Source organism: Camelina sativa, chromosome 15 (genome assembly GCF_000633955.1).
Source record: "Camelina sativa cultivar DH55 chromosome 15, Cs, whole genome shotgun sequence".
In the NCBI taxonomy this organism is placed as follows: domain Eukaryota; kingdom Viridiplantae; phylum Streptophyta; class Magnoliopsida; order Brassicales; family Brassicaceae; genus Camelina; species Camelina sativa.
Genome location: NC_025699.1, coordinates 29,996,539 through 30,021,967, shown reverse-complemented (window position 1 = coordinate 30,021,967; position 25,429 = coordinate 29,996,539). Strand labels below are relative to the sequence as shown.

Below are 25,429 nucleotides of genomic sequence, written 5' to 3'. Positions count from 1 at the left end.
TCTTTTTTTTTCTGCTGCTTCAGATCGAAAGAAAATTTTGGATTTTGCTTTGCTCGTTTTCAATCATCACACCTCTTCTGATGATTCCTAAACAAAACCCAATTCTCTTGTTCATCTTCTATGTTGGTTCAGATCGAAAGTTTGGTCCTTTTTTTTATCTCTTCTAATGTTGGAGAAAACAATTATGGATTTTGGGTCTTGGGGTTAAGCTACGTTCTGTTCTTTAGAGGTTTGAAAAGTAATGGTTTTTTTTAAGTACCATAATGAAGCGTAGAAAAGAAGAAATTTCTAGCCTTTATTGATGAATCAAACATGTTTTGTTTTCGTATCGTCAATGATTTTCAAGGAAGAATGAATGGTTGATTGGGGGATTTTTTATCATCAGGATAAGAATTTTCTTGTGTTGGCTGTTTCTTAAATTTTCCTTTTTGTGCCTCAGGGGTGTACAATATGCTTACTCCTTGCTATCGGCTGGTTTTTGGCTGAATATGTCAGGTAGTGTCCTTTTACCATATAAAAAAGCCTGATTTTGATTTTACAATCTGAGTTATGTTTTCTGAATATCTGTGTGTTCTACTTGTGTAAGGAACCGAGAGGTTAAGAGAATTAAAAACAGCATGAAAGCGGGCAATAGCTTGGCCTTTCTTTATCAAGATATCAATGAACTCGAGCACTCTAGGCAGGTCAAACTTCCCAGAGTTTCCGTTGTCATGCCTCTAAAAGGTTTTGGAGAACACAACTTACACAACTGGAGAAGTCAGGTCAGCCTCTCATGTTGCACTATCATTCTCTCCTTTTCTTCGCAAAGTTTTTTTTACTTTTCATTATGGTTAAGTTTTGTCAATGAAGAATGTTGCTTCCTACTTAATTGTAAAAATTGATCCATCTGTATGTGTAGATTACTTCTCTCTATGGTGGGCCATTGGAATTCCTTTTTGTCGTAGAAAGTACGGAAGACCCTGCATATCATGCTGTTTCCCGTTTATTATCTATGTATCAGGTACAGCAGACACGTCTCAACATATCTTTGTGGTTGTTTAATTTTTTCTACTGATGAAAGTACTGTCCACAAAAGTTCAATTTATAGTTCGTTTGGCCTTCATTTGTCTTGAAGTATCTACTGACTCCTCATCTTTCTTCACCGAATGTGCACAGGATGATGTTGAAGCTAAGGTTGTGGTTGCTGGTTTATCGACTACCTGCAGCCAGAAAATTCATAATCAGTTGGTATGTATGATCTTTAATGTAGATTGAATTTTTTGGTGAATGGCTTTCATTGGTTGCACCTGTGTTTTTTTCTCTCTCAATATATTCCCTCTCTCCTTTGTGACTGTTCTTAGCTATAACCATGAGAAGAGAAACTATCTTCCAATTTGATGTTTTTCATTTTTGTTGTTTATTCATTGGCTTTAGTTGAATTTATTTTTATTTCTTGAAGATTGGAGTTGAGAAGATGCACAAAGACAGCAAATATGTATTATTTCTGGACGACGATGTTAGACTGCATCCTGGAACAATCGGGGCCCTCACAACTGAGATGGAGAAAAATCCAGAGGTGGTACCCAACCTACATTATTCATGAATGAATTGGCTTAATTTTCTTGTTTCTGGTTTACATGTATCGAAGACATGGCTAATGAGAACAGGCCCTTGTACTTCCTTCTGTTTGAATTTGTTTAACAGTTATAGTGATCTCTTGCAGATATTTATTCAAACAGGGTATCCTCTAGACTTGCCTTCTGGAACTCTTGGGAGTTATTGCATCTATGAGTACCACATGGTAGAGTGCCTATAATCACTGGCTTCCTTATCAAGCTTTTAGATTCTTCGTGTTTGTAATTTGAGCTAGTATTTGGCATCTTCTCTTTACAGCCTTGCTCAATGGGATTTGCGACTGGCGGGAGAACATTCTTTTTATGGGGAGGGTGTATGATGGTATGTAGATAACATGATACGTAATGTTTCTTTTATATACTCTGCTACATCTAATTTTGGTGATTGTTTGCAACTATTTGTAGATGCATGCCGATGATTTCAGACAAGATCGATACGGTGTTGTCTCTGGCTTACGTGATGGTGGATATTCAGATGATATGACACTTGCCTCTCTAGCAGGTAACCTTTGGTTCTGAGTTTTCCTCCATTTTGTTGCACGATATATGCCTATTGTATGTTTAGTTGACAGTTTCTTCTTTTCACTGCAGGTGCTCACAAGAGGCTCATTACATCTCCTCCTGTTGCTGTTTTTCCTCATCCTCTTGCAAGTGATCTGAGTTTTGGACGGTACATTTGCTTATACTTGTTTGAACCCAAAGGTACTGAATATGTAGATGTTAAACCATTTTTTTTTTTTTTCTTTCTTACTTCTAGGTACTGGAACTACCTGAGAAAGCAAACCTTTGTGCTAGAATCTTACNTCACATGGTAGAGTGCCTATAATCACTGGCTTCCTTATCAAGCTTTTAGATTCTTCGTGTTTGTAATTTGAGCTAGTCTTTGGCATCTTCTCTTTACAGCCTTGCTCAATGGGATTTGCGACTGGCGGGAGAACATTCTTTTTATGGGGAGGGTGTATGATGGTATGTAGATAACATGATACGTAATGTTTCTTTTATATACTCTGCTACATCTAATTTTGGTGATTGTTTGCAACTATTTGTAGATGCATGCCGATGATTTCAGACAAGATCGATACGGTGTTGTCTCTGGCTTACGTGATGGTGGATATTCAGATGATATGACACTTGCCTCTCTAGCAGGTAACCTTTGGTTCTGAGTTTTCCTCCATTTTGTTGCACGATATATGCCTATTGTATGTTTAGTTGACAGTTTCTTCTTTTCACTGCAGGTGCTCACAAGAGGCTCATTACATCTCCTCCTGTTGCTGTTTTTCCTCATCCTCTTGCAAGTGATCTGAGTTTTGGACGGTACATTTGCTTATTTACTTGTTTGAACCCAAAGGTACTGAATATTTAGATGTTTAACCTTTTTTTTTCTTTCTTACTTATAGGTACTGGAACTACCTGAGAAAGCAAACCTTTGTGCTAGAATCTTACATATCCAAAGTTAACTGGATAATGAACAAGGCTTTGTTTGCTGTCCACTGCTATCTTTCATGGGGTTTTATTGCACCATATGTTATGGCTGTCATTCACATCACATCAGCTTTAAGAATCTACATTAAGGGATATCAACATGAAGACACATCCTTTGCATCTGGTGGTGAGCATACGTTTCCTCTTATTTAGGTGGGATATGTTTCAGATGAGAGATAATTGTCCTATTGCCACGATGATTGCTAGTGTGTTGGGGGCTATTGAACTATTGTAATACAATGTGGAAGCGATTTGTCATCTTCAACTTGAAATATAGGATTGTCTGTTTTTTCTTATGCTGCATACTGACCTGGAAAGATGAGGTTCTATGTAGGTATGTTGCTTGTTATAATGTTGGCGGTCTGCACTTTCATTGAACTTCTTTCAATGTGGAATTTGACAAGGCGAGAAGTTCAACTATGCAATATGTTATCCCCTGAGGCTCCTCGTCTCTCTCTTGCAACATACAACTGGGGACTTGTAAGTACTTTCATCCCCCCTAATATTGATTTAGATTATAACTAGTAATAGTTGTGATGATGATAGATATATGAAGTTAACATTTTCATTTTGATTGGGGGAAAATGTACAGATTTTTGTAGCAATGCTTGTAGACAACTTCCTATACCCGATCTCAGCTTTCCGTTCTCACTTTTCTCAATCCATAAATTGGTCTGGAATCCGATACCATTTGAAAGATGGAAAGATATTCAAGGTAAAACATTTGTCTCACGTCACTTGTAATAAATATGTTGTGTTCAGTTAGACAAAAGTGTATATGTAATTCTTTGTAACGTGATATCAGATTGAGAGACGAAAGGATATGGGACCAGCAAAGACAGATTTAGGAGGCAAACATTTGTATGGTAAGAAAGGAGCTCCTCAGAAAGCTTCATTCTTAAGCTCCTTGGGAAGAAATTTGGCTCACTGGCGACAACCGAAAAAATTCGATGTTTAAAAAGAAAAGGTCCCTATTTATACAGTAGAAGCAAGCTCACAAAGTCATTTTTTGCCCGGGAATTCGCGGGTGAACTGATGATTCTTTGCAATGTTGGTGATTCTTTTTCAAGAAGGGGAAGATTTTTTTTTTTTTTTTTCTTTTTTTCTTGTTGGCTTCAAATGGTGAAGAAAGGCGTTAATTCCCCCTTTGGTAAATTTTTATTTATTGATCTCTTTCTTTTTGTTTTATTTTTGGGTTTTACTTAGCCATTTGAGATGAAATATATTGCTTACCATCTTAATTCATCACCTTGATTTCTGTAATTGTTTGGTTCATCATTCATCTTTTTAGTTTGTTGTGTATCTTACAAATGTTCAATCCAATATTCTAAATTGAAGATGTATGTGCACTATTTTATGTCATATCCTCCACTTAGTCTAGTTTGATATGTTGGTCAATGAATGTCCATTTGCGTTTACAAAAAGTTTAAAACAAAAAACATATAGACAACAATTTTATGTCAAATATGATGATAACCAACAACCAACCATATTTTATGGAACTAGATGGTAATAACCAATACACATAGCACATAATCACTTGTGCTGCATTTGTTTTTAACGAGTGCTGGGGTTAGGTCATAGTTTGACAAACAAGAGTGAGTAATACTATTAACCATTCAAAGTTACAAAGTTAAGATGAGATCTTGCATGTGTTTGAGCTCTGAACTTGAATTATTACTGGAAATTACATTAAAACTTGGGAATAACTGAAAAAAGGGAGGAGAAGCACACAAAGTAGACTCTTGAGTTTCAACTTTCAGCGGTAGAGACGATAGGTGGGGCTGTACATGCTACTCTCTGCACACTTGACAATATCTTTCGGCCGTGGAAGCCGCCCCGCCAATCCTGCAAAACCAACATTTCCACCATAACCGCATAAATACTCAAAACCGCAATAAAAGGCTGATACAAGAGGGAGAAAGACAGAAAGAGACAGACCTAGTTCATATGCCTTAGTTGCTACATTGGCTGCAATATGAGCTGATATTTTCCGGATGGAAGAGAATGAAGGATATATCATTCCTTTCTCATAGTTCTCTTTGCTTACTTGTCGAGCTAATGCCTCAGCTATGTCGCAGAAACACATCATAATATTAATAAACAACAACGCTGGGAGATATGTTCACTAAGTTTACATCTCTTAAATGCTTACCAGCAGCAAGAAGCATATCGTCATGTACCCTTATCGCTCCTGAGATAACCAAACCAAGTCCGAGACCCGGGAATATGTACGCATTGTTTGCCTGTATTTTAATAAAGGAAATGCAGAGCGCTAATTTACCAACCAAGTTCAGTAAACCCCAATGGATGAAGAGTTATCTATCATTACCTGTGTAGTTACAAACACATTTCCTTCATACTCAACTGGATCAAAAGGGCTTCCACTTGCGAAAATGGCACGACCCTTCATTCGAAGAATATCAGAAAACTTCAATTTCAATTTGAGGTGAAGATATACTGGAATAAGGGTGTGTGGTGTGGAGAGATTTACCTTACTCCAAGTATAAGCTTCTTCAGCGGTACATTCTGATTGTGTTGTCGGGTTAGAGAGAGCCATTATCAGAGGTCTCTGCAAGAAACATTTTGTTAGTTTCTCTAACTCTTTAATCAAAACGATGTTTTAATATGAACACCTGATAGGGAATAATAGATATACCTCATTAGTGGAGGACATGGCTTCAATCACTTCTTTTGTAAAAGCCCGTCCAATGCCAGCAGATCCAATTAGAACAGTCGGGTTTATGGCCTAATAAGACATATAAATTAAAGATGTCAATAGCTAGTAGCCTTACTTCCCTCGACCTCATCACTGATTTAGATAAAAAAGAGGATTTTGATGCTTAATAGGAAGAAGTTTCAAACCTTTATAGCACCTAAGAGGTCTTTCACTGGTTCATGTTCATGAGCCCATGGTTTCTTGAAGTCTTGAAGTGAATCTTTACGGGAGTTAACAATCAATCCCTATTAGAGAACCAAAACTTGCATCAAAATTGTCGTTCCAATGAAAATGTCGTATCTACAGTTTTTATTGTCTCTACCTTGGAATCCACAAGCCAGATTTTCTTGCGGCTTTCCTCCACTGAAGCATTCATCTGCAGAAGAAAGATAGATAAATTGAAGCGACTACACCTCGGAACACGCGAATTCCAAAGAACAGTCATTACCTGTTTTGATATATATAGAGCTATGAGTTCTGCTATTCCAGTTCCAGCCTGCAACAACCAAACAAGAAGACATAAGAAAACATTCAGCATATGTGGACTTAAAGGATCAGACAGTGATTCCAAAAATTGACTCTTACTTCACCAGCACCAAGAAATAGGAAGGTGTGCTCTGCTAGTGGACTATTAGTTAACTTCTGTGCGGAAACTAATCCCGCTAAAACAACAGATGCTGTCCCCTGAAATTGACAGGCAAAGAATAAATTTTCAAACAATGGAGACAACAAGAAACAACAAAAATGAATTCTAAAACTCTTACCTGTATATCATCATTGAAGACTAGATGACTGTCGCGGTATTTTGCAAGCAACTTAAAGGCATTATGATTAGCAAAATCTTCAAACTGTGTTAGATGGAAGATAACAAAGTAGATAAACAGCTGAAACAATAATATACTGAATCCTCGTATAATAGAATCAAGAAGCAAGAAGAAAAAATTCATTGTTTCTTTACCTGTACAAGAACATTTTCACCATAGTTCTGTTTCACAGCACTCATAAATTCATGCAAGAGTTCGCTGTACTCCTGCAATGATGTTTTAAAGCTATTCACTCATGGAAGTTCATATGATCATGTCCTAAAATTCTTAACAGAATAAAGGATGCAAGAAAGAAAGAAAAAAAACCTGTCCCGTTGCTCTCTTTTGTCTGAGTCCTATGTAGAACTCATCATTCAACAGTTTCTCATTGTTTGTTCCCACATCAATGGTGACAGGTAAACACTGCCAAAAGTAATCTAGTCTCAAGTTCCTGACTCTAGAAATATTGTTTTAAACTTTTTGTACAATCAAACCAATACCGCTGAAGGTCGAACACCTCCAAGTGCTGAATATAACGCCAATTTACCAACCGGTATACCCATCCCCTGAAGTCAATCAACCTCTGGTCAGGTACTCAGATATAAACTTATCAAACGAATTTTTTATAAGATGGTAGAGGTTATGGGTTCATTTGGAGAAGAAATTACACACTAAATGTAAACGTCAATGCAAAGGCAAACAAGGAACCAAAGCCACATTAAGATCACATCAAAACCGAAATGAAACAAAATCCTAGGAATACCTGACATCCAAGATCTCCTAATCCCAAAATCCTTTCACCATCAGTAACAACAATAACTTGTATATTCCTTTCAGGCCAGTTTTTTAAAACATCTAGAATCTTTCCCCTGCATGAATATAAAGGTTATGACATGAGTAAAGCCAAGAAAATGAAAATTTCAAGATAAAAGTTACAAGCAGTATGTACTTGTCTTTTAAACTGATGAATAAACCCTGAGGTCGCCTGAAAATACTTCCAAATTTTTGGCAAGCTTCACCAACAGTTGGAGTATAAACAATAGGAAGAAGCTCCTCAACATTATCTATCAACAACTTGTAAAACAGCCTCTCGTTCCTTTCCTGTTTTATGTCCAAGAAGAGATTCATCTTTCTCTGATAGTTTTACACAATAATTTCTCAGATTAATTAAACAGAGAAGATTTTTTTTACCTGAAGTTCTGTCAAGGCCATGTACTTTTGTAATGGGAACTGATATTGTCGGATATTGTTCATCAGCCTTTTTTCCTAAATAATTCAAACTCGAAAAATGATTGGAATTAAAAGTTTTGATTGAACTCCATTAATAGAACCATACCAAATAAACAAATCACCAAGTTCTACCTGAAGCTTTTGATCAAGAACAACTGGAGGGAGAAGACCACGCAAGTAATGTGTGTCTCTCTCTTTCTCAGTGAAAGCAAGTCCTTTGTTGTAGCGAGGATCTCTCAGCAACGAGTACCCACTGAAACAAGAAACGGAAGTTACTAACTTGACTGACAATTTAGACACTTAAATTTTGTGACCATGGAGAAGTTATGTTGTTACCTAGAAACAGCGAGAGACCAAGGAGTTATGTTGTGCTCAATGGTAGCTGAATCTTCTCCGTACACATCAACAACGCCACCATTGACGGAGGATTTCAAATCCGAGTTGGTCACTTTCTCCATCTTGAAAGGATCAATGAACACAATCCCAAAAACAAAAACGAAAAGAAGGTAGTTTTTTTCACGTATCACAAAGAAGAAACTTTCCCTACTTTTCTTGAAAAATATAGTAATGGAAGGAAGAAGGCTGTGGAAAATCCAAATGGAAGCTTGAGGATGCATAGAGGTGTCACACTGAAGAAGACAGCTCTGTACACCACATGGACTCTAAAGTTGCCACGTACAATTAAATGAAATTAAATATGAACTTAATCTTATTTATACATGGTTTTTTTAATTTATTCCACAAGCAAACTTACACACGGAATTTATTTGACACTACAGGACAAATCTAAGATTATAACTAAAGCACAGATACTACACCACATAGCTTGACCTAAAAGTTAGGCTACTTAGGTCAGATACTTGCCTAATGCGCATCTTATGAGACACGAAGACAACAAACAGGACAAGTAGGTGTGTTCAACCCAAAAGCTTTTTAAGCATAGAGGTTGAAGCCACTAATGATTTCTCCTGCGTTTTCTTCAGGTAAATTCTGCACAGGACTGGTCCTGCAACCTTCCAGACAAATCCACAATAACTAGCGTTGTTCTTTTTGATGGCGTAGTCGTAAACAATGTTGTAAAGTGCCAAGGATTTGGTATAGAGTTCTTCCAGGCTTATCTTGCTGTCTTCAAACCCTGCAGCACCATAGAAATCCTGATACAGAGAGAAGAAACCGTTCAACCAATGAGTTGTGTTTATAAAGCATTAGATGGATTCTTGTGAGTGCAGACTTCCCCAGGACTAACTAACAAAAAAATTGTGATTCATGAAGTCTATTGGTCAGATCTTTGCATTGGGTTGAGAAGCTTACCTGCTGGTATCTCTGGTTAACTTCACTGGTTAGTTTCTTCTTCTTATTTTCATCCTTTTCCATCAACGCCTGGCTCATATCATCTCTGTAGTTCTCGTACCAGCGTCCACATTTCTCCATGTGAGACTCAGGGACCGGCTCATCTTCTAAACACGTGAGTTTACTGATTTCTGAATTGTAACAAACAGAGTAAAGACATATTATTATTACATATTCGAGATAATGAGTTCTTGTGTACTCTGATTATCGATAGGGAAAAGAAGATCCGTACTGGATGGTAGGGGTATCTCTGCATTGTGGTATTCTACAGTGTCATAGATTAATCCAAGAATAGAAGTGGACTTGATTATCTTTTTTTTATGATCCATGTAATGTGGAAATGTGCCGACCTGTAGGTTGGGTGGGAGATCGACCTTAGCACCTTTTTTGGGTGCATCAAGAGCATCATAATATATATCAAACAACTTTAGCATATTTTTGTTCCTTTCATATTTTTCCTTCGCACTCTCATCTCCTAAGGTGAGGAAGCCGTCCATTATTGCTAGCCAGCTATCTGCAGCCATCCCTATAACGTCTCTGTAAACCGAGAAAACAAAGCATGTATATTAACTAAAAAGAGCTATTGTGAGCTTGAAAGTAAGCTAAGCCGAGAATTAAATTATGTACCTCTTACAAAATCGTGCATTTAAGAACAATTTGAAAAGCTCTTCTTCCAACTCTTCTTGTGATAGTTCACTTGGCTTTCTACCACAGTAGATTTTACTCGGTTTAGAAGAACTAACCCACGGTTCACTTGGTTTGAAGTGTTCAAGTAGCTAATTAGAAGAATTTACAGTTCACATGTCAGGTCTCAGCAATGAAGAATTTACTTTCAAATTACGACGGATATAGCAAAGTGAGTACCTGGGGATTTCTGGATATAAAATACATATCGCCATCAAAGTCACCACCTGCAATCACGTCGCCCAAGGATCTTGGACCTTTCTGAGGGAAGAACACAGCATACTTGGAATTTCCAACATATTCTTCTAAGGCCTTGACATATGTAGCCTTAAGTACATGTATGTCTCCAAAATGTAATCCAGGATTCCTATAAACCAACACATCCCCAGAGATTTGGCCAGACTTGCTACAAAACCACAAAAAGAAAGCAGTGAGGAAATGATCAGCTACTTCTTGGGAATAACTTTGAAGCTAATTTAGTGTTTCTTGATGTTTCCATCTAGAATCCAAAGTGAAAGACCAAGAGAAGAATGGGGTCGCATACAGAATGACACAGACTTCATTATCCTTAAGCTTTCCGGTGGGATCCACCGTACCCATGAGATAGTATGATTCGTCAATAGGAAGCCTTCCTTCTTTTAGAGCACTCTTCTCTGTATTTAAGAGAATCGACAGGCGATATTTCAAGTGTGGTTCGTCAAGGGGGATTTCAACCAAGATCATTTCTGCAATGTTCTGGTCGTCCATATTCCCATAATTAATGGCAGCTGCACATACAAAATTAACTTAATAAAAGACCCATCGAGTGTCTCCTCAAACTACTTATCATGTTAAAGACTTCAGGGTGCGTAAGTTAAGTTAAATCAGTGGTTTCAGGGGTAGTAAGAAATTGCAAATGAACCAGAAAGATTTGGGGTTTTTGGTACCTTTAAACGCAGCACGTTCACTGTAGAATATGGTTTTAGACTCTTCCAACGTTTTGAGCAATATATTCAAAAAGAAGTCATCAGGGACTCCTCCATAACTAAGCAGTGCAATCAAATTTCTTGACAGCCTCGTCATTTTTGGTGGATTACTGGAAGATGTAAACAACCAAAGTTCATTAACAAAAAAAACGAATGAGAAGTGAGTTCAGATTCAAGATAATAAAAATCCGCGAGGAAGCTACCTTGTATTGACTACCTCCAGGGAGTTAAAAGTTCTAAAATTTAGCAAGGTCTCATCTTCATACACCTTGATCATAGAAGGTCGAACCTGGACAGTCTGAGGAGGAAGCTGCCAAATAAAGGAGCAAAATTAGGAATAGCTTGCAAACCTTATTTTGTGACATGAAAGAGAGTTGGCTTACTTTCTTGTTTGAGAGAAAAGTTCCCTTAACAGCATAGCCTTTATAAAACATCCGAAACTGGATCAGCAGAGGCTGTTGAAAATAAGAAATGTTACTACATGTTATAAGTGATAGAAAAATACAGAATCGAGCCTGAACAGGGAATATGAACTACTTACCGGGTCTTCGCCACAGGGTCCCTGTGTTTAAAAAAATAAGAAACAAACATGATAAGGTAACAAGAGTAAACAAAAGGCAACTAAGCAACCATCAAATAATCATGGAAGTACAAGAAAGACCTGAACATTGTTACTTCTAACAGATTTTCCTTTACAGATAATTGGACACATCCGAGCAAGGTCTTCAGAGATGTAGCCAGTTCCATCTGAATGTATATATGGTTTCCCATTCTTATCAAGAACATCATTATTATCTTGATCCTGCGATTGGAAGAAATGGAAAGAGGTCAAAGTCACATAATGGATGCATTTTAAGTTAAGGCCTTAGAGATGCAGTTACTGAAGAAAACATGGTTTGAGGACATACAAGGCAGTGTATATCATCGATTTTCTCAAAGGTAATCCCATTCATATCCACTTCAACCTTTTTAGTCTTTGACAGAATTAGAGAAAACCTGAAGCATCAGCAAAAGAAATCTGACTCTAATTACAAATGAGAACATCTCTAGAAGAGTTTAAAGGTGAAACAGTAAAAAGTCTTCATATGCATACAATAGAGACTTAAAAGAAACTAGAGTACCGTGCCATATAGTTCGCCGGAGATGGCAAATTATGCACATGCATAAAACGCATGCGAGCTTCATGGATTGACATCCCGTCAAGGATATAAGGATTTTCCATATCACTCAACGCTGTAGAGCCCGTGCGTATAAAGTAGCATCTAACTCCCTTTGTAGAAAAATCTTTCTTCTTCCCTTCTTTCCCTCCATCTTTGAAAACTGTTTAAAAAAGAGGTAAAGAAGCTACTATGTGGAGTTCTAAACACAGAGGAAAAGTATGACAATAGCTGCAAGACATGGCCTTAGCACCTTAACAATGAAAAGTGTTGTACGTAAACTAACATAGATAATAATCAAGAGAAATTAACAAGGAGAAAGACCCACCAAAAAATTGATAACGACGTAAACCAACCATGATACCATTCTTAGCAATCCCTTTGTATGTAGAGTAGAGGTTATTACAATTGGTTTCCACGCCTGACACGTCATCGAATTTGACGGTTAAAACATTATCATCACCCAAAACCTTGTGCAGGTGTGTTCCAGTGTTCTCCAGAAGATGACCCTGTGAACACAGTCTATCAATAAGTAAAAGCGTATTGAGACACTGTCAAAGACTTTATCCTAACAGTAGGATATACACTTTTAACTGACATATGATAGTGGCAACATGGGAAAACACAAACAAGAAAGAGAGAGCTAAGAGAGCGGACCGAACCTTGAATTTGTAACTACCATCGGGAGCAACATGACACTGATAGTAATGAGTCTTCCCACTATCCCCTCCAAGTGACTGGGGAAAGAAGCATGTAAGAAGATGCAATTAGTACAAATGTGATACAAAAGTCAGATTCCTCATAAATTGCAGCAGTTAAAAAAAAAAGGAATTTGCAGGTCTCTTGTCATACCCTTCTTCGCTCCTTTGGGGAACAATAACGCTGTCCCAACCCGAACCAAACCGCTTCTTCATAAGAAACCATTGGCAAATCCTTCCATTCTCTGATCTGATCACCGGTAATAACCTCATCTAGGGATTCCCTGTAAAAAGACGATTACTTTCCGAAGAAATAGATAAAAAAAAAGTGATGGAGCCCTATACTAAACATACCCTCCAATATAGCTAAGCAACAAAAACATCTTCTTGAATTCAAGTTCGCCAAGAGCTAACAGTGGAGGAATGTGCTTAGACCCTCTATTCTCTTCTCTTCTCAACAACTTAGGAGAGGGAGTTTCCATATCAAGAGACAACACTTCTGCTACAACAATTAGCCATAGTCATAATCAAACTCTAGAGCATAGTCATAATAATAAGTATTCTTAGAACCCATCAGAGATACACGACTGACCTTGTTGAGAGCCCCTGCAACTTTTCTTCCCAGGAGTTCTAGGAGGAGAGGGTACCGGAGACTCGACGGAACTCAGCCGTGGAGAGCCATCAACAGTGGCCGCATCTTTAATAATATACAAGATTAGCCCATCTAGGGAATTCACACACGGCTTATTGAAAACTTTCCTGAGAGTCTCCAAAGCCAATTCCTCAGAAATCGAAGAAAGCTTCCGCCTTGTCTCCACTTTGATAGGACTAAGATTGTGTTTCCCATATATTCTCTCTAACAAAGTCTCCACCGGACCCGGAAGAGTAATCTCTGAACGCAAAGAAGACAACACTTCATCCGAACAACAAGTGTTCATCATTTTCGTTTTTTTTTCCCCAAAATCAGAGTTTTGTGTCTTCGTCTCTTTAGTTAGGGTTCATAAAGAAATATATGGGAAGAGATACTAAACTGTTCAAAAATCTTGCCTTTCTCTGCCATTTTCTCTCAAAAAGTTTCTTCCTTTCGATTTCAAAAATAAAGTTTGATTTGCATTTTTTTGTCAGACAAATTTGCTTTGTGTGTAAGTAAGTCTGATTGATTTGACTAGACGGGAGATTTTATTTTGCATACACAGTACAGTAGTCCACAAATCTAGCCGTTTTAAAATTATTTTTAATTTTATCAAATGCCCAACCTCCACTACTATCAATTACAAACCCTGCCACTAACTTTCTCGCCGCCTCTGTAAACGCCCAAATAAAATCGCGTCTCTTTTTCTCGACTCATTGCAAAATCGCAAAAAATACTCATTCCCAAAATCGCAAAAAATCGCAAAATAATGCTAGATACTCGAAATATAGTAATAGAATTTGGTATGTGTGATCAACACCATATTCATAAAATCTGGTACACCGGTCCTTTGGTAGAGCCGGTTCTATAGTTTTTGTGCCCTAAAGCAAATTTATAGAAATTTCATTATTAAAACCAGTGTTCAAAAAAGCGGTCTAGGCGGCCGCCTAGGCGCCATCTAGGCGCTAGACGCTCAGCAGACGCCTAGATGACCGCCTAAACCGCTTAAAATTACATAAATTGTATTTTAATATTTATTTTTGATTTTTAAATTACATATATTAAATTATTATGTTTTATATCTATATATGTAACTATAAACATTTATATGTTGTTAATATAATTTAAATAAATGTATTTTTTTTACTTTTGTTTATAATTTATATTTTTTTTATTTTTATAACATATATTTTTGTATAATTTTATATATTTAATGTTGTATGTTGTAAACGCCTAAACCGCCTAAAAACCGTCTAAGCCCCGACTAAACGTTCTAGGCGCTAGGTGCTGAATCACCGCGCAGATACCGCCTAGCGCTTTCTTGAACACTGATTAAAACCTGTAAAACTTTAACATAGTTTATAAATTTTTTTTTGTTTCAGTAATATTTTATTGTATATGTGATTAATAAAAGAATGAAGAAAAAGGCAAAAAAAAAAACTAAATTTGTGAAGGGAGAAGATTTTGGAAAATAAGAGGCGAAAAGAAAGAAAAAAACAAACAAAATAGAAGATAGAACGAAAGTGGGTGACTTAAAAACTGCATGTAATGGTAATAATGTCACTAGACCAATAACATATTCAACAATGTGGTATCAATTTTTAACTTAATAATGTGTGGCCTAAAGCATAAGTTTTATCTGCCTTATGGTAAAGCCGGGCCTGGACTTCGGCAAAGACCAATGTTGACTAAAAAAATGTATTTAATAAAAAAATATATTATATAAAATCATTTATGCTTTTTCATGATTAAAATCAATTCAATATCTAAATCTTTTTATATATCTCTAATGTATTTATTCTTATAATTAGTTAATTTTTATTTTTAAAACAAAACTAATAGTTAAATAAAATTCATTGATAATTATTTTCAAGATATAACATAAAGGTATTTGCAAATATACTCTTATTCTATACTCTTTTGCAAACATACCCTCAAATCAAATATATTGTTTTCCTAAAATCAATTTTTTGTATCTTTATCTTTTATATATTATAAGTAAATATTGAGAATTTTTGTTGTTGTTTACATGTTATTAAGAGTATGTAAATTTTATAGNTTTTTCTCGACTCATTGCAAAATCGCAAAAAATACTCATTCCCAAAATCGCAAAAAATCGCAAAATAATGCTAGATACTCGAAATATAGTAATAGAATTTGGTATGTGTGATCAACACCATATTCATAAAATCTGGTACACCGGTCCTTTGGTAGAGCCGGTTCTATAGTTTTTGTGCCCTAAAGCAAATTTATAGAAATTTCATTATTAAAACCAGTGTTCAAAAAAGCGGTCTAGGCGGCCGCCTAGGCGCCATCTAGGCGCTAGACGCTCAGCAGACGCCTAGATGACCGCCTAAACCGCTTAAAATTACATAAATTGTATTTTAATATTTATTTTTGATTTTTAAATTACATATATTAAATTATTATGTTTTATATCTATATATGTAACTATAAACATTTATATGTTGTTAATATAATTTAAATAAATGTATTTTTTTTACTTTTGTTTATAATTTATATTTTTTTTATTTTTATAACATATATTTTTGTATAATTTTATATATTTAATGTTGTATGTTGTAAACGCCTAAACCGCCTAAAAACCGTCTAAGCCCCGACTAAACGTTCTAGGCGCTAGGTGCTGAATCACCGCGCAGATACCGCCTAGCGCTTTCTTGAACACTGATTAAAACCTGTAAAACTTTAACATAGTTTATAAATTTTTTTTTGTTTCAGTAATATTTTATTGTATATGTGATTAATAAAAGAATGAAGAAAAAGGCAAAAAAAAAAACTAAATTTGTGAAGGGAGAAGATTTTGGAAAATAAGAGGCGAAAAGAAAGAAAAAAACAAACAAAATAGAAGATAGAACGAAAGTGGGTGACTTAAAAACTGCATGTAATGGTAATAATGTCACTAGACCAATAACATATTCAACAATGTGGTATCAATTTTTAACTTAATAATGTGTGGCCTAAAGCATAAGTTTTATCTGCCTTATGGTAAAGCCGGGCCTGGACTTCGGCAAAGACCAATGTTGACTAAAAAAATGTATTTAATAAAAAAATATATTATATAAAATCATTTATGCTTTTTCATGATTAAAATCAATTCAATATCTAAATCTTTTTATATATCTCTAATGTATTTATTCTTATAATTAGTTAATTTTTATTTTTAAAACAAAACTAATAGTTAAATAAAATTCATTGATAATTATTTTCAAGATATAACATAAAGGTATTTGCAAATATACTCTTATTCTATACTCTTTTGCAAACATACCCTCAAATCAAATATATTGTTTTCCTAAAATCAATTTTTTGTATCTTTATCTTTTATATATTATAAGTAAATATTGAGAATTTTTGTTGTTGTTTACATGTTATTAAGAGTATGTAAATTTTATAGTAAAAAATATCTAAAATTTTGTACGACATTTACCATGCAAACTTCAGAGTAAAGAGTCATATACTCAATCTTTTGTATATTATTTTTCTAATGAAAGTAGTTGAATTTGATTTTGTTGATTTTGTAGTATTTAAATAATCTGATTATCAATATATATATATATATATATAATCTATACTACTAAAAGTAGAAGCTATAAGCTTCTAAGGCTGTCCAAATGAGATTTTAAACCACCAATATGAATTAGACATATCACTAATTAACATTTTTGCTTAAGGTATCCACATAGTATTTAAAACAACCAACATGAATTACACATTTCATTTATTAACATTTTTGAAAATATAGTAGTTTTCTATATTATTAATTTTTTTTAAAAATGGAAAATTTTAATTCAATGAAAATAAAAGACATATATATAACATTCCACATCGGCTAGAAAAAATTTAGACAATAGTTCAATACCATTATAAATAAGACTAATATGCTTCCAACAACGAATAAGCATGAAAGCTTCGTCCAATTTTAAAAATTTATTCGATTTAATCTGATGTTTTATTTGAGTAAATAAAAAAATTTAAAAGTTTCTAAATATTATAATATTTAAAAATTTAAAAAGTTTAAATATTATATATATTAAAACTTTTAAAAGTTCTTAGGTTTTACAAAATTTTAAAAATGAACAGGAAGCTTGATTTGTCATGCATCCAAATTTAATAGTTTAATTCAGTTTATTTTAGTTCTTTATTTTAGAGAATTTAAACATTTTAATATTTAAACGATAATTAAATATCCAACAATTTAGATTATATATACAACTGATTTGCTGTTCTTTATTTTAGATAATAATAAAATTTTTTTACAATTTCCAACAAAAAGTAAGTTGTGTAGTACTTCAAAACAAAAAGGTTTTGAATGATTATTCAGTGATAGAAAATGAGAAAGTAGACGAGGACGAAGAAGAATAAAAGTATAATGAAGAAGCGGACAGAAGTTATATGGTAATTTAAAACAAAAATGTTCTCAATGATTATCCACTGAAAAAAGCGGTAAATCAGACAAGAAGAAAAAAGAATAAAAGTTTTTTTTAACCATTTGGCCACAACTGGTTGAAAACAAAAAAAAAGAATAAGAATATAACGAAGAAGCAACGGTGAAAGTAACGATTACAACTACCATGCAAAATTGAAAATGAAAATGACGAGAAAGAAAACAAATAGTAAATAAATAAAAAAACACGAAGATATAAGTGGTGGTGTTCAACTGAATATGAGAAACCAAAATTGGTTCATGATTCTTTAGATCAAATTTTCTTAACTTAAGAGTTTCTTACTAAAATTATTGTCTAAATAATAACTTCAAATTTTCAGAAGTTAATATTTTATAATTGTCATCAATTATATATAATTTCATAGAAATATATTAAATATACCCACGAATAGCGTAGGTTCAAAACCTAGTAATTACTAATGATTTTATTTTAACTATTAATTTAGCTTTAAAAATAAAAATTAACTAATTATAAGAATAAATACATTAGAGATATATAAAAGTATTTAGATATTGAATTGAATATGTTGTTAATCATGAAAAACCATAAATGTTTAAATATAATATTTATTAATTTCGATTTTTAATAAAAAAAATTCATAATATATCTTTTTGGTCAACTCCCGAGTTAGCGTTGATTTTCGCCGAAGTCAGTCGACCGATTTACCGGATTGTATGTCTATGGTGTTGAGCACATAATGTCATATAGTTCATGCATATGGCAATGTAATACATATATTTCGTATAGTTGACAATATAATAATATATTTGGTATGTGTGACTATGTATTCTCTTATAATACATTTATCTAGCCATTTTTTTTCTTCTTCATGAAGATAATAACCTCTTTGGCTGACGTCTAGTGATTCATATGGCTTCTTTATCTTCGCCTCGACTAAGGTACCATATCGTCATGTATCTTTCTTTCACCCTTGGTTTCCATGTGTGATTCTCTACGTCAATATATATGGCGTGGCTATCGACTTGTCTCTTTGGTCAGTGAGGTTTTGGGATATTCGTACTAACTTCTATGGTTTTTGCCTAACTCTCACTTGCTCTCCGGACTCCTTAGACTCCTATGCCTTTAACTAAGGCTCCTTAAGTTGAACAAATATAAACACTCACACGCAAACAAACAAATCAATATAAAGCAATCAAAGGCAAGAGCGAGAATATAAACACAACATGGTCATATCATAACATAAGTTTCAAACATCATTCTTGTATCCATATACACACACCGCTTATTCAAACCTCGTCACAAACCAACCCAACCCAAAAAGATGATACAAGATAGAACCGCAAGTCACTAGGGACCTAACCAACACCACCGCTGTACACGCAAAAATATGGTTAGTGCCGGTTACCTAACTAGGGTTTAGGATACCTACAAAAATCAAAGGAACCTAAAGCTACATTGGGAGCATATACAACCTGGGTAGCTAGTGGACGAAATCTGGACCAGTAGCGTGAAATGGGGGTGGAGTAGGAGTCTGTGCGCGAGTCGGAGTATCAACCCTCAGTGTTGGGCAAGTGCTGGAATAATTTCCTCTCACTCCACAAATCAAGTAGATGTTGCATGATGGTGCGTACGGAGTGTAAAACTGGCAGTCAAGCAGGTAATGTCCTATACGCCCACAAAAAAAACAGTATGGTACATGGGCGCCTGGTGCGCTGACTGTCTCGTCCACTGGGATAACATCAACCAAAAGGTCAGTTCCAAGTCCAAGTGCAGGTGGAGTATCCTTCCATGTCATGGTGATCGGGGTATCAGGTGAAGGGATAATGAATTTTGGAACGACCAGGGGAGGATCAGGGAGATCCCCAAAGTCTAAGTCCAATAGGTCATCCCCATCGATCAAGGGCGTGTATGCATAAGTGCTAGACACTATAGATGGCGTAGCGGAGCTGTCAGAGGAGCTGTCTACGACGCTCGATGGTGCTCCGAACGCCCGTAGCGACTGAAAGGAACCCAAGGAGATGCTTATATAATCTTCTACCATGACAACCTCCTTCTCTTCTAGTTTCGGCTCCAAAAAAACACATTCCTCAGTAGCATTCTTCGATATAATATTCTACCATGACAACCTCTTTCTCTTTGGCTGTCCTATCTATAGAATCCACCGTTGGTGTTAAAAGCTTGATATAGTTCCATGAGAAGCCTGAGCATGAAGTCGAGGAAAATTCTGAGGAATGTATTTGTTTGGAGCCGGAACCAGAAGAGGAGGAGGTTGTCATGGTAGAAGATTATCTCAGCATCTCCTCGGGTTCCTTTCAGTCGGTACGAGCGTTCAGAGCACCATCGAGCGTCATAGACATCTCCTCTAACAGCTCCGCTACGCCATCTATAGTGCCTAGCTCCTATGCATACACACCCTTGATCAATGGGGATGACCTATTGGACTTGGACTTTGGAGATCTCCCTGATCCTCCCTTGGAAGTCCCAGAGTTCATTATCCCTTCACCTGACACGCCGATCACCATGATATGGAGGGATACTCCACCTGCACTTGGACTTGGAACTGAACTTTTGGCTGATGTTATCCCGGTGGACAAGACAGTCAGCGCACCAGTCACCCAGGTACCATACTGCTTTCTTTGTGGGCGTATAGGACATTACCCGCTTGACTGCCAGTTTTACACCCGTACGCACCAACATGCAACATATGTTTGATTTACGGAGTGAAAGTAATTACTCTAGCACTTTCCCAACACTGAGGGTTGACACTCCGACTCGCGCACCAACTCCTACTCCACCCCCATCTCACGATACTGGCCCAAACTCCACCCACTAGCTACCCAGGTTGTATATGCTCCCAATATAGCTTTAGGTTCCCTTGATCCTTGTAGGTATCCTAAACCCTAGTTAGGTAACCGGCACTAACCATATTTTTGCGTGTACAGCGGTGGCTTTGATTAGACCCCTAGTGACTTGCGGTTCTATCTTATATCATCTTTTTGGGTTGGGTTGGTTTGTGACGAGGTTTGAATAAGCGGTGTGTGTATATGGATACAACCATGATGTATGATACTTATGTTATAATATGACCATGCTGTATTTATATCCTCGCTCTTGCCTTTGATTGCTTTATATTGATTTGTTTGTTTGCATGTGAGTGTTTATATTTGTTCAACTTAAGGAGTCTTAGTTAAAGGCATATGAGTCTAAGGAGTCCAGAGAGCAAGAGAGAGTTAGACAAAAACTATATAAGTTAGAATGAATATCCCAAAACCTCACTGACCAAAGAGACAAGCTAATTCGATAGCCACACCATATATATTAACATAGAGAATCACACATGGAGACCAAGGGTGAAAGGAAGATACATGACGATATGGTACTTTAGTCGAAGCGAAGATGAAGAAGCCATATGAATCATTAGACGTCAGCCCAAAGAGGTTATTATCTCAAAGGAGTAAAACAATATCCAAGGCGCATTGCGACAAACAAAGGAGAAGGAACGCATACAAAGCCAAGAAGAGGGTGCCAGAAAATAATGGTGAAGAAGAGATTCATCTTTCCTGTTTTATGTCCAAGAAGAGATTCATCTTTCTCTGATATTTTTACACTAACAATTACGCAGATTAACTAAGCAGACACGATTTTTTACCTGAAGTTCTGTCAAGGCATGTACTTTTGTAATGGAAACTGATATTGTCGGATATTGTTCACCAGCCTTTTCCCCTAAATCATTCGAAACTCCGAAATATATGATTGGAAAAAGTTTTGATTGAACTCCATTAATAGAACCATACACAATAACCAAATCACCAAGTTCTACCTGAAGCCTTTGATCAAGAACAACTGGAGGGAGAAGACCACGCAAGTAGTGCTTTGTTGTAGCGAGGATATCTAAGCAGCGGGTACCCACTGAAACAAGAAACGGAAGTTACTTACTTGACTGACAACTTAGACACTTAGTTTTCGTTAACATGGAGAAGTTATGTTGTTTACCTAGAAACATAGAGAGACCAAGGAGTTATGTTGTGCTCAATGGTAGCTGAATCTTCTCCGTACACATCAACAACGTCACCATTGACGGATGATTTCAAATCCGAGTTGGTCACTTTCTTCATCTTGAAAGGATCAATGAACACAAAGCCAAAAACAAATGCGAAAAGAAGTAGAAAATTTTTAGGATCACAAGGGAATAAACTTTTCCTACTTTTCTTGAAAAATATAGTAATGGAAGGAAGAAAATATAGTAATGGAAGGAAGAAGGCTGTGGAAAATCCAAATGGAAGCTTGAGGATACAAAGAGGTGTCACACTGGAGAAGACAGCTTTGTACACCACATGGACTCTGAAGTTGCCACGTACAATTAAATTGAAATTTAAATATAAGCTTAGCCTTATTTAAACATGTTTTTTAAAGACAATTTATTCCATAAGCAAACATACAGACGGAATTACTTGTACACTAGAAGAGAAATCCAAGATCAGAACTAAAACAAAGGTACTACACCACATAGCTTAGCCTATAAGTTAGGCTACTTAGGTCAGATACTTGCCTAACGCGCATCTTATGAGACATCAAAGACAACAGACCGGACAAATCTTCAACTCAAAATCTTTTTAAGCACAGAGTTTGAAGCCACTGATGGTTTCTCCTGCGTTTTTTTTAAGGTAAAATCTGCACAGGACCGGTCCTGCAATCAACCAGACAAACCCACATTTTGAAGCATCTGTCTGAATGGCATAATCGTAAACGATGTTGTAGAGTGCGAGGGCTTGGAGATAGAGTTCTTCCAGACTTTTGTTGCTGTCTTCAAACCCTGCAGCGCCATAGAAATCCTGATACAGGGAGAAGAAATGGTTCAACCGATGAGTTGTGACAAGAAGCATTAGATGGACTAATCAACAAAAAAATGTGATTTATGAAGTCTATTGGCAGATCTTTGCATTGGATTAAGAAGCTTACCTGCTTGTATTTCTGGATAACTTCATTAGTTAATAGCTTCCTCTTAACCTTATCAGTTTCCATCATCGCTTGGTTCATCTCAGCTCTGTGTTTCTCGTACCAGGATTTAAATTTATCCCCGTAAGAAATAGGGACCGGTTCATCTTCAAAACACCAGATTTTACTGATTTCTGAAATTGTAACATACAACACAATAAAGACGTTAATAAATATTCGAGATGATGAGTTCTTGTGTACTCTGATTACTGATAATAAATAGAAGATCCGTACTAGATGGTGAGGGTTCCTCTGCATTATGGGATACTACAGTGTCAAAGATTAATCCAAGAATAGAAGTGGACTTGAAATCTCTCTTATGTTCACGCTCCATGTAATGTGGAAAAATGTCGATCTCTAGGTCGGGTGGTAGATCAACCTTAGCCCCCTTTTTTGGTGCATCAAGAGCATCATAGTATATATCAATCAACTTAAGAATTTTCTTCTTCCTTTCATATTTTTTCTTAGCACTCTCATCTCCTAAGGTGAGTAAAGGGTCCATTATTCTTAGCCAGCTATCTATCTGCAGCCATCCCTATAACGTCTCTGTAAACCAAGAAAAAATAATGTTAAGTATATGAAATATAGTGAGCTTGAAAGTAAGCCGAGATTAACTATATGTACCTCTTACAAAATCTTGCTTTTAAGAACAATTTGAAAAGTTCTTCTTCCAACTCTTCTTGTGATAGTTCACTTGGCTTTCTACCAGAGTAGATTTTACTCGGTTTAGAAGAACTCACCCACGGTTCACTTGGCTTGAAGTGTTCAAGTAGCTAAATAGAAGAATTTACGGTGCACAAATCAGGTCTCAGCAATGAAGAATTTACTTTCAAATTATGTCCCCAAAATGTAATCCAGGATTTCTGTAAACTAACACATCCCCGGAAATTTGGCCAGACTCGCTAAAAAAAAAGCAGTGAGGAAATGACCAGCTACTTGTAGGGAAGAACTCACAACTCCAAGGAAGCTAATCGCTGTTTCTTGATGTTTCCATGCAAAACAGAAAGCGAAAGAGCAAGAGGATAATTTAATTTGGTAGCTTATAGGATGATGACACAGACTTCATTTCCCTTCAGCTTTCCTGTGGGATCCACTGTACCCATGAGATAGTATGATTCGGTAATAGGAAGCCTTCCTGCTTTGAGAGCCTTCCTGTCTGTAGTTAAGAGATAAGACAGACAATCCTTCAAGTATGGTTCATCAAGGGGGATACCAACCAAGATCATTTCTGCAGTGTTCTGGTCGCTCAAATCCCCATAATTAATGGCAGCTGCACAGACAAAATAACTTAATAAAAAGACCCATCGAGTGTCTCCTCAAACTTCCGGTCATTATTTAACTCCAGTACGCATATTAAGCTAGTTTAACTCAGTAGTTTCAGGGGTAGTAAGAAATTGAAAAGGAATCAGAAAGCTTTAAGGTTCTTAGTACCTTTAACCGCAGCACGTTCATTGCAGAATATGGTTTTGGACTCTTCCAACGAGTTGCGCAATATATTCAAAAAGAAATCATTAGGATTACTAGAAGATGCGAACAAGCAGAGATCAACAAGAAATGAAAAAACATCGAACGAGAAGTTTAGCTTCAAGATAGTAAGAATCCTCAAGATAGATACCTTGTAGCGACTACCTCCAGGGAGTTAAAGGTACTAAAATTTGACAAGGTTCGATCTACATAGAAGGTCGAACCTGGACAGTCCGAGGAGGAAGCTGCCAAATAAAGGAGAAAAATTAGGAATAGCTTGCCAGCATAGCCATTATAAAACATCCGAAATTGGATCAGCAGAGGCTGTTTGAAAAAAGAATTGTTATTACTACTTGTTTTAAGTGATAATCAAATAGAGAATCAAGCTTAAACATGGAATATAAACTACATACCGGCTCTTGGACTGTTGGACACATGGTCCCTGTGCTTCAAAATTTGGAATCTTACTCTTGATCAAAAACAAATATTAAACAAACATGACAAGGAAGCACGAGTGAAGAAAAGGTAAGTTAGCAATCATTACATAATCATGGAAGTACAAGAAAGACCTGAATATTGTCACTTCTGAAAGATTTCCCTTAGTATGTATTAATTGGACACATCCGAGCAAGGTCCTCAGAGATGTAGCCAGTTCCATCTGAATGTATACAAGGTTTCCCATTCTTGTCAAGAACATCTTTATCATTTTGATCCTGCAGTTGGAACTTGGAAGAGAGGCTATAGGTCAAAGCACATATCGAATACAACTAAGCACAAGAAAGAGACGCAGTTAGATAACTGATCTTTGAACGCATTAGATAACTGACCTTGTTGAAATCCCCTGCAACTTTTCTTCCCCAGGAGTTCTAGGAGGGGAGTGTACCGGAGAACTCAGCCGTGGAGAGCCATCAACAGTGGCCGCATCTTTAATAATATACAAGATTAACCCATCGAGGGTATTCACATACGGCTTATTGAAAACTTTCCTGAGCGTTTCCAAAGCCAATTCCTCAGAAATCGAAGAAAGCATCCGCCTTGTCTCCACTTTGATCGGACTAAGATTGTGTTTCCTGTAGATTTTAAATAATATAACCGTTTATTAAACTTTTTAATAATATACTAAAATGCCCAAGCGGAAGCCTCATAAATTACAAAAGCTGCCACAGCTTTGTCGCCACCATCGCTGCAAACGCACCAGTAAAAATCGCGTT

General features: G+C 36.1%; 4 protein-coding genes, 1 long non-coding RNA gene and 1 pseudogene across 6 annotated transcripts; 1 reads left to right on the top strand and 5 right to left on the bottom strand.

Moving 5' to 3' along the window:
• On the top strand, positions 440-4,375 carry LOC104747906 (the record flags this gene model as incomplete). Its single annotated transcript, XM_010469616.1, is given in 13 exon segments — positions 440-495; positions 587-761; positions 899-1,000; positions 1,156-1,227; positions 1,439-1,555; positions 1,703-1,780; positions 1,873-1,935; positions 2,019-2,115; positions 2,205-2,283; positions 3,011-3,222; positions 3,430-3,575; positions 3,688-3,810; positions 3,901-4,375. Coding segments are annotated over 13 exon segments (1,473 nt in total), but the record flags the coding sequence as incomplete, so codon positions are not given.
• LOC104747904 (NADP-dependent malic enzyme 1-like) lies at positions 4,677-8,478 on the bottom strand. The gene is made up of 19 exons (XM_010469613.2): positions 8,184-8,478; positions 7,980-8,100; positions 7,809-7,883; positions 7,567-7,718; positions 7,381-7,486; positions 7,118-7,183; positions 6,945-7,040; positions 6,773-6,844; positions 6,579-6,662; positions 6,400-6,498; positions 6,263-6,310; positions 6,137-6,190; positions 5,961-6,059; positions 5,755-5,844; positions 5,590-5,667; positions 5,428-5,502; positions 5,251-5,341; positions 5,037-5,165; positions 4,677-4,943 (listed from the first exon to the last, which is right to left on the bottom strand). Exons 1-19 carry the CDS (start codon positions 8,462-8,464, stop codon positions 4,855-4,857), a joined length of 1,905 nt encoding a protein of 634 aa, XP_010467915.2. The 5' UTR covers positions 8,465-8,478; the 3' UTR covers positions 4,677-4,854.
• On the bottom strand, positions 7,979-14,256 carry LOC104747905 (probable RNA-dependent RNA polymerase 3). 2 transcript variants are annotated; one of them, XM_010469614.2, is made up of 19 exons: positions 13,294-14,256; positions 13,056-13,203; positions 12,856-12,985; positions 12,666-12,740; positions 12,332-12,512; positions 11,968-12,166; positions 11,755-11,842; positions 11,508-11,648; positions 11,388-11,408; positions 11,230-11,301; positions 11,050-11,156; positions 10,808-10,956; positions 10,426-10,648; positions 10,062-10,287; positions 9,825-9,973; positions 9,430-9,734; positions 9,159-9,328; positions 8,184-9,001; positions 7,979-8,100 (listed from the first exon to the last, which is right to left on the bottom strand). In XM_010469614.2, exons 1-18 carry the CDS (start codon positions 13,640-13,642, stop codon positions 8,765-8,767), a joined length of 2,970 nt encoding a protein of 989 aa, XP_010467916.1. In that variant the 5' UTR covers positions 13,643-14,256; the 3' UTR covers positions 7,979-8,100; positions 8,184-8,764. The 2 variants fall into 2 exon arrangements, with proteins under 2 accessions (XP_010467916.1, XP_010467917.1); XM_010469615.2 differs by having other exon boundaries at positions 7,980-8,100; positions 13,056-13,200; positions 13,294-14,255.
• On the bottom strand, positions 18,374-20,103 carry LOC104748937. Its single transcript, XM_019237257.1, has one exon. It carries the CDS (start codon positions 19,798-19,800, stop codon positions 19,240-19,242), a length of 561 nt encoding a protein of 186 aa, XP_019092802.1. The 5' UTR covers positions 19,801-20,103; the 3' UTR covers positions 18,374-19,239.
• On the bottom strand, positions 21,036-22,042 carry LOC104747903. The gene is made up of 4 exons (XR_761271.2): positions 21,753-22,042; positions 21,580-21,668; positions 21,409-21,482; positions 21,036-21,319 (listed from the first exon to the last, which is right to left on the bottom strand). It is a non-coding gene; the product is annotated as an uncharacterized LOC104747903 (long non-coding RNA).
• On the bottom strand, positions 22,315-25,399 carry LOC104748936 (annotated as a pseudogene).

Bases quoted from the DNA above. Each gene is read 5' to 3' on its own strand.
- LOC104748937 (XM_019237257.1), bottom strand. From the start codon at position 19,800: ATGGTAGAAGATTATATAAGCATCTCCTTGGGTTCCTTTCAGTCGCTA.
- LOC104747904 (XM_010469613.2), bottom strand. From the start codon at position 8,464: ATGCATCCTCAAGCTTCCATTTGGATTTTCCACAGCCTTCTTCCTTCC. The intron at 6,499-6,578 runs GTAAGAGTTTTA...TGTCAATTTCAG, and splicing joins TCTTCAATGATGATATACAG to GGGACAGCATCTGTTGTTTT. The intron at 5,845-5,960 runs GTTTGAAACTTC...ATGTCTTATTAG, and splicing joins ACCTCTTAGGTGCTATAAAG to GCCATAAACCCGACTGTTCT.
- LOC104747905 (XM_010469614.2), bottom strand. From the start codon at position 13,642: ATGATGAACACTTGTTGTTCGGATGAAGTGTTGTCTTCTTTGCGTTCA. The intron at 10,649-10,807 runs GTACCAAAAACC...TTGTATGTGCAG, and splicing joins TGAACGTGCTGCGTTTAAAG to CTGCCATTAATTATGGGAAT. The intron at 10,288-10,425 runs GTATGCGACCCC...GTGGTTTTGTAG, and splicing joins AATGAAGTCTGTGTCATTCT to CAAGTCTGGCCAAATCTCTG.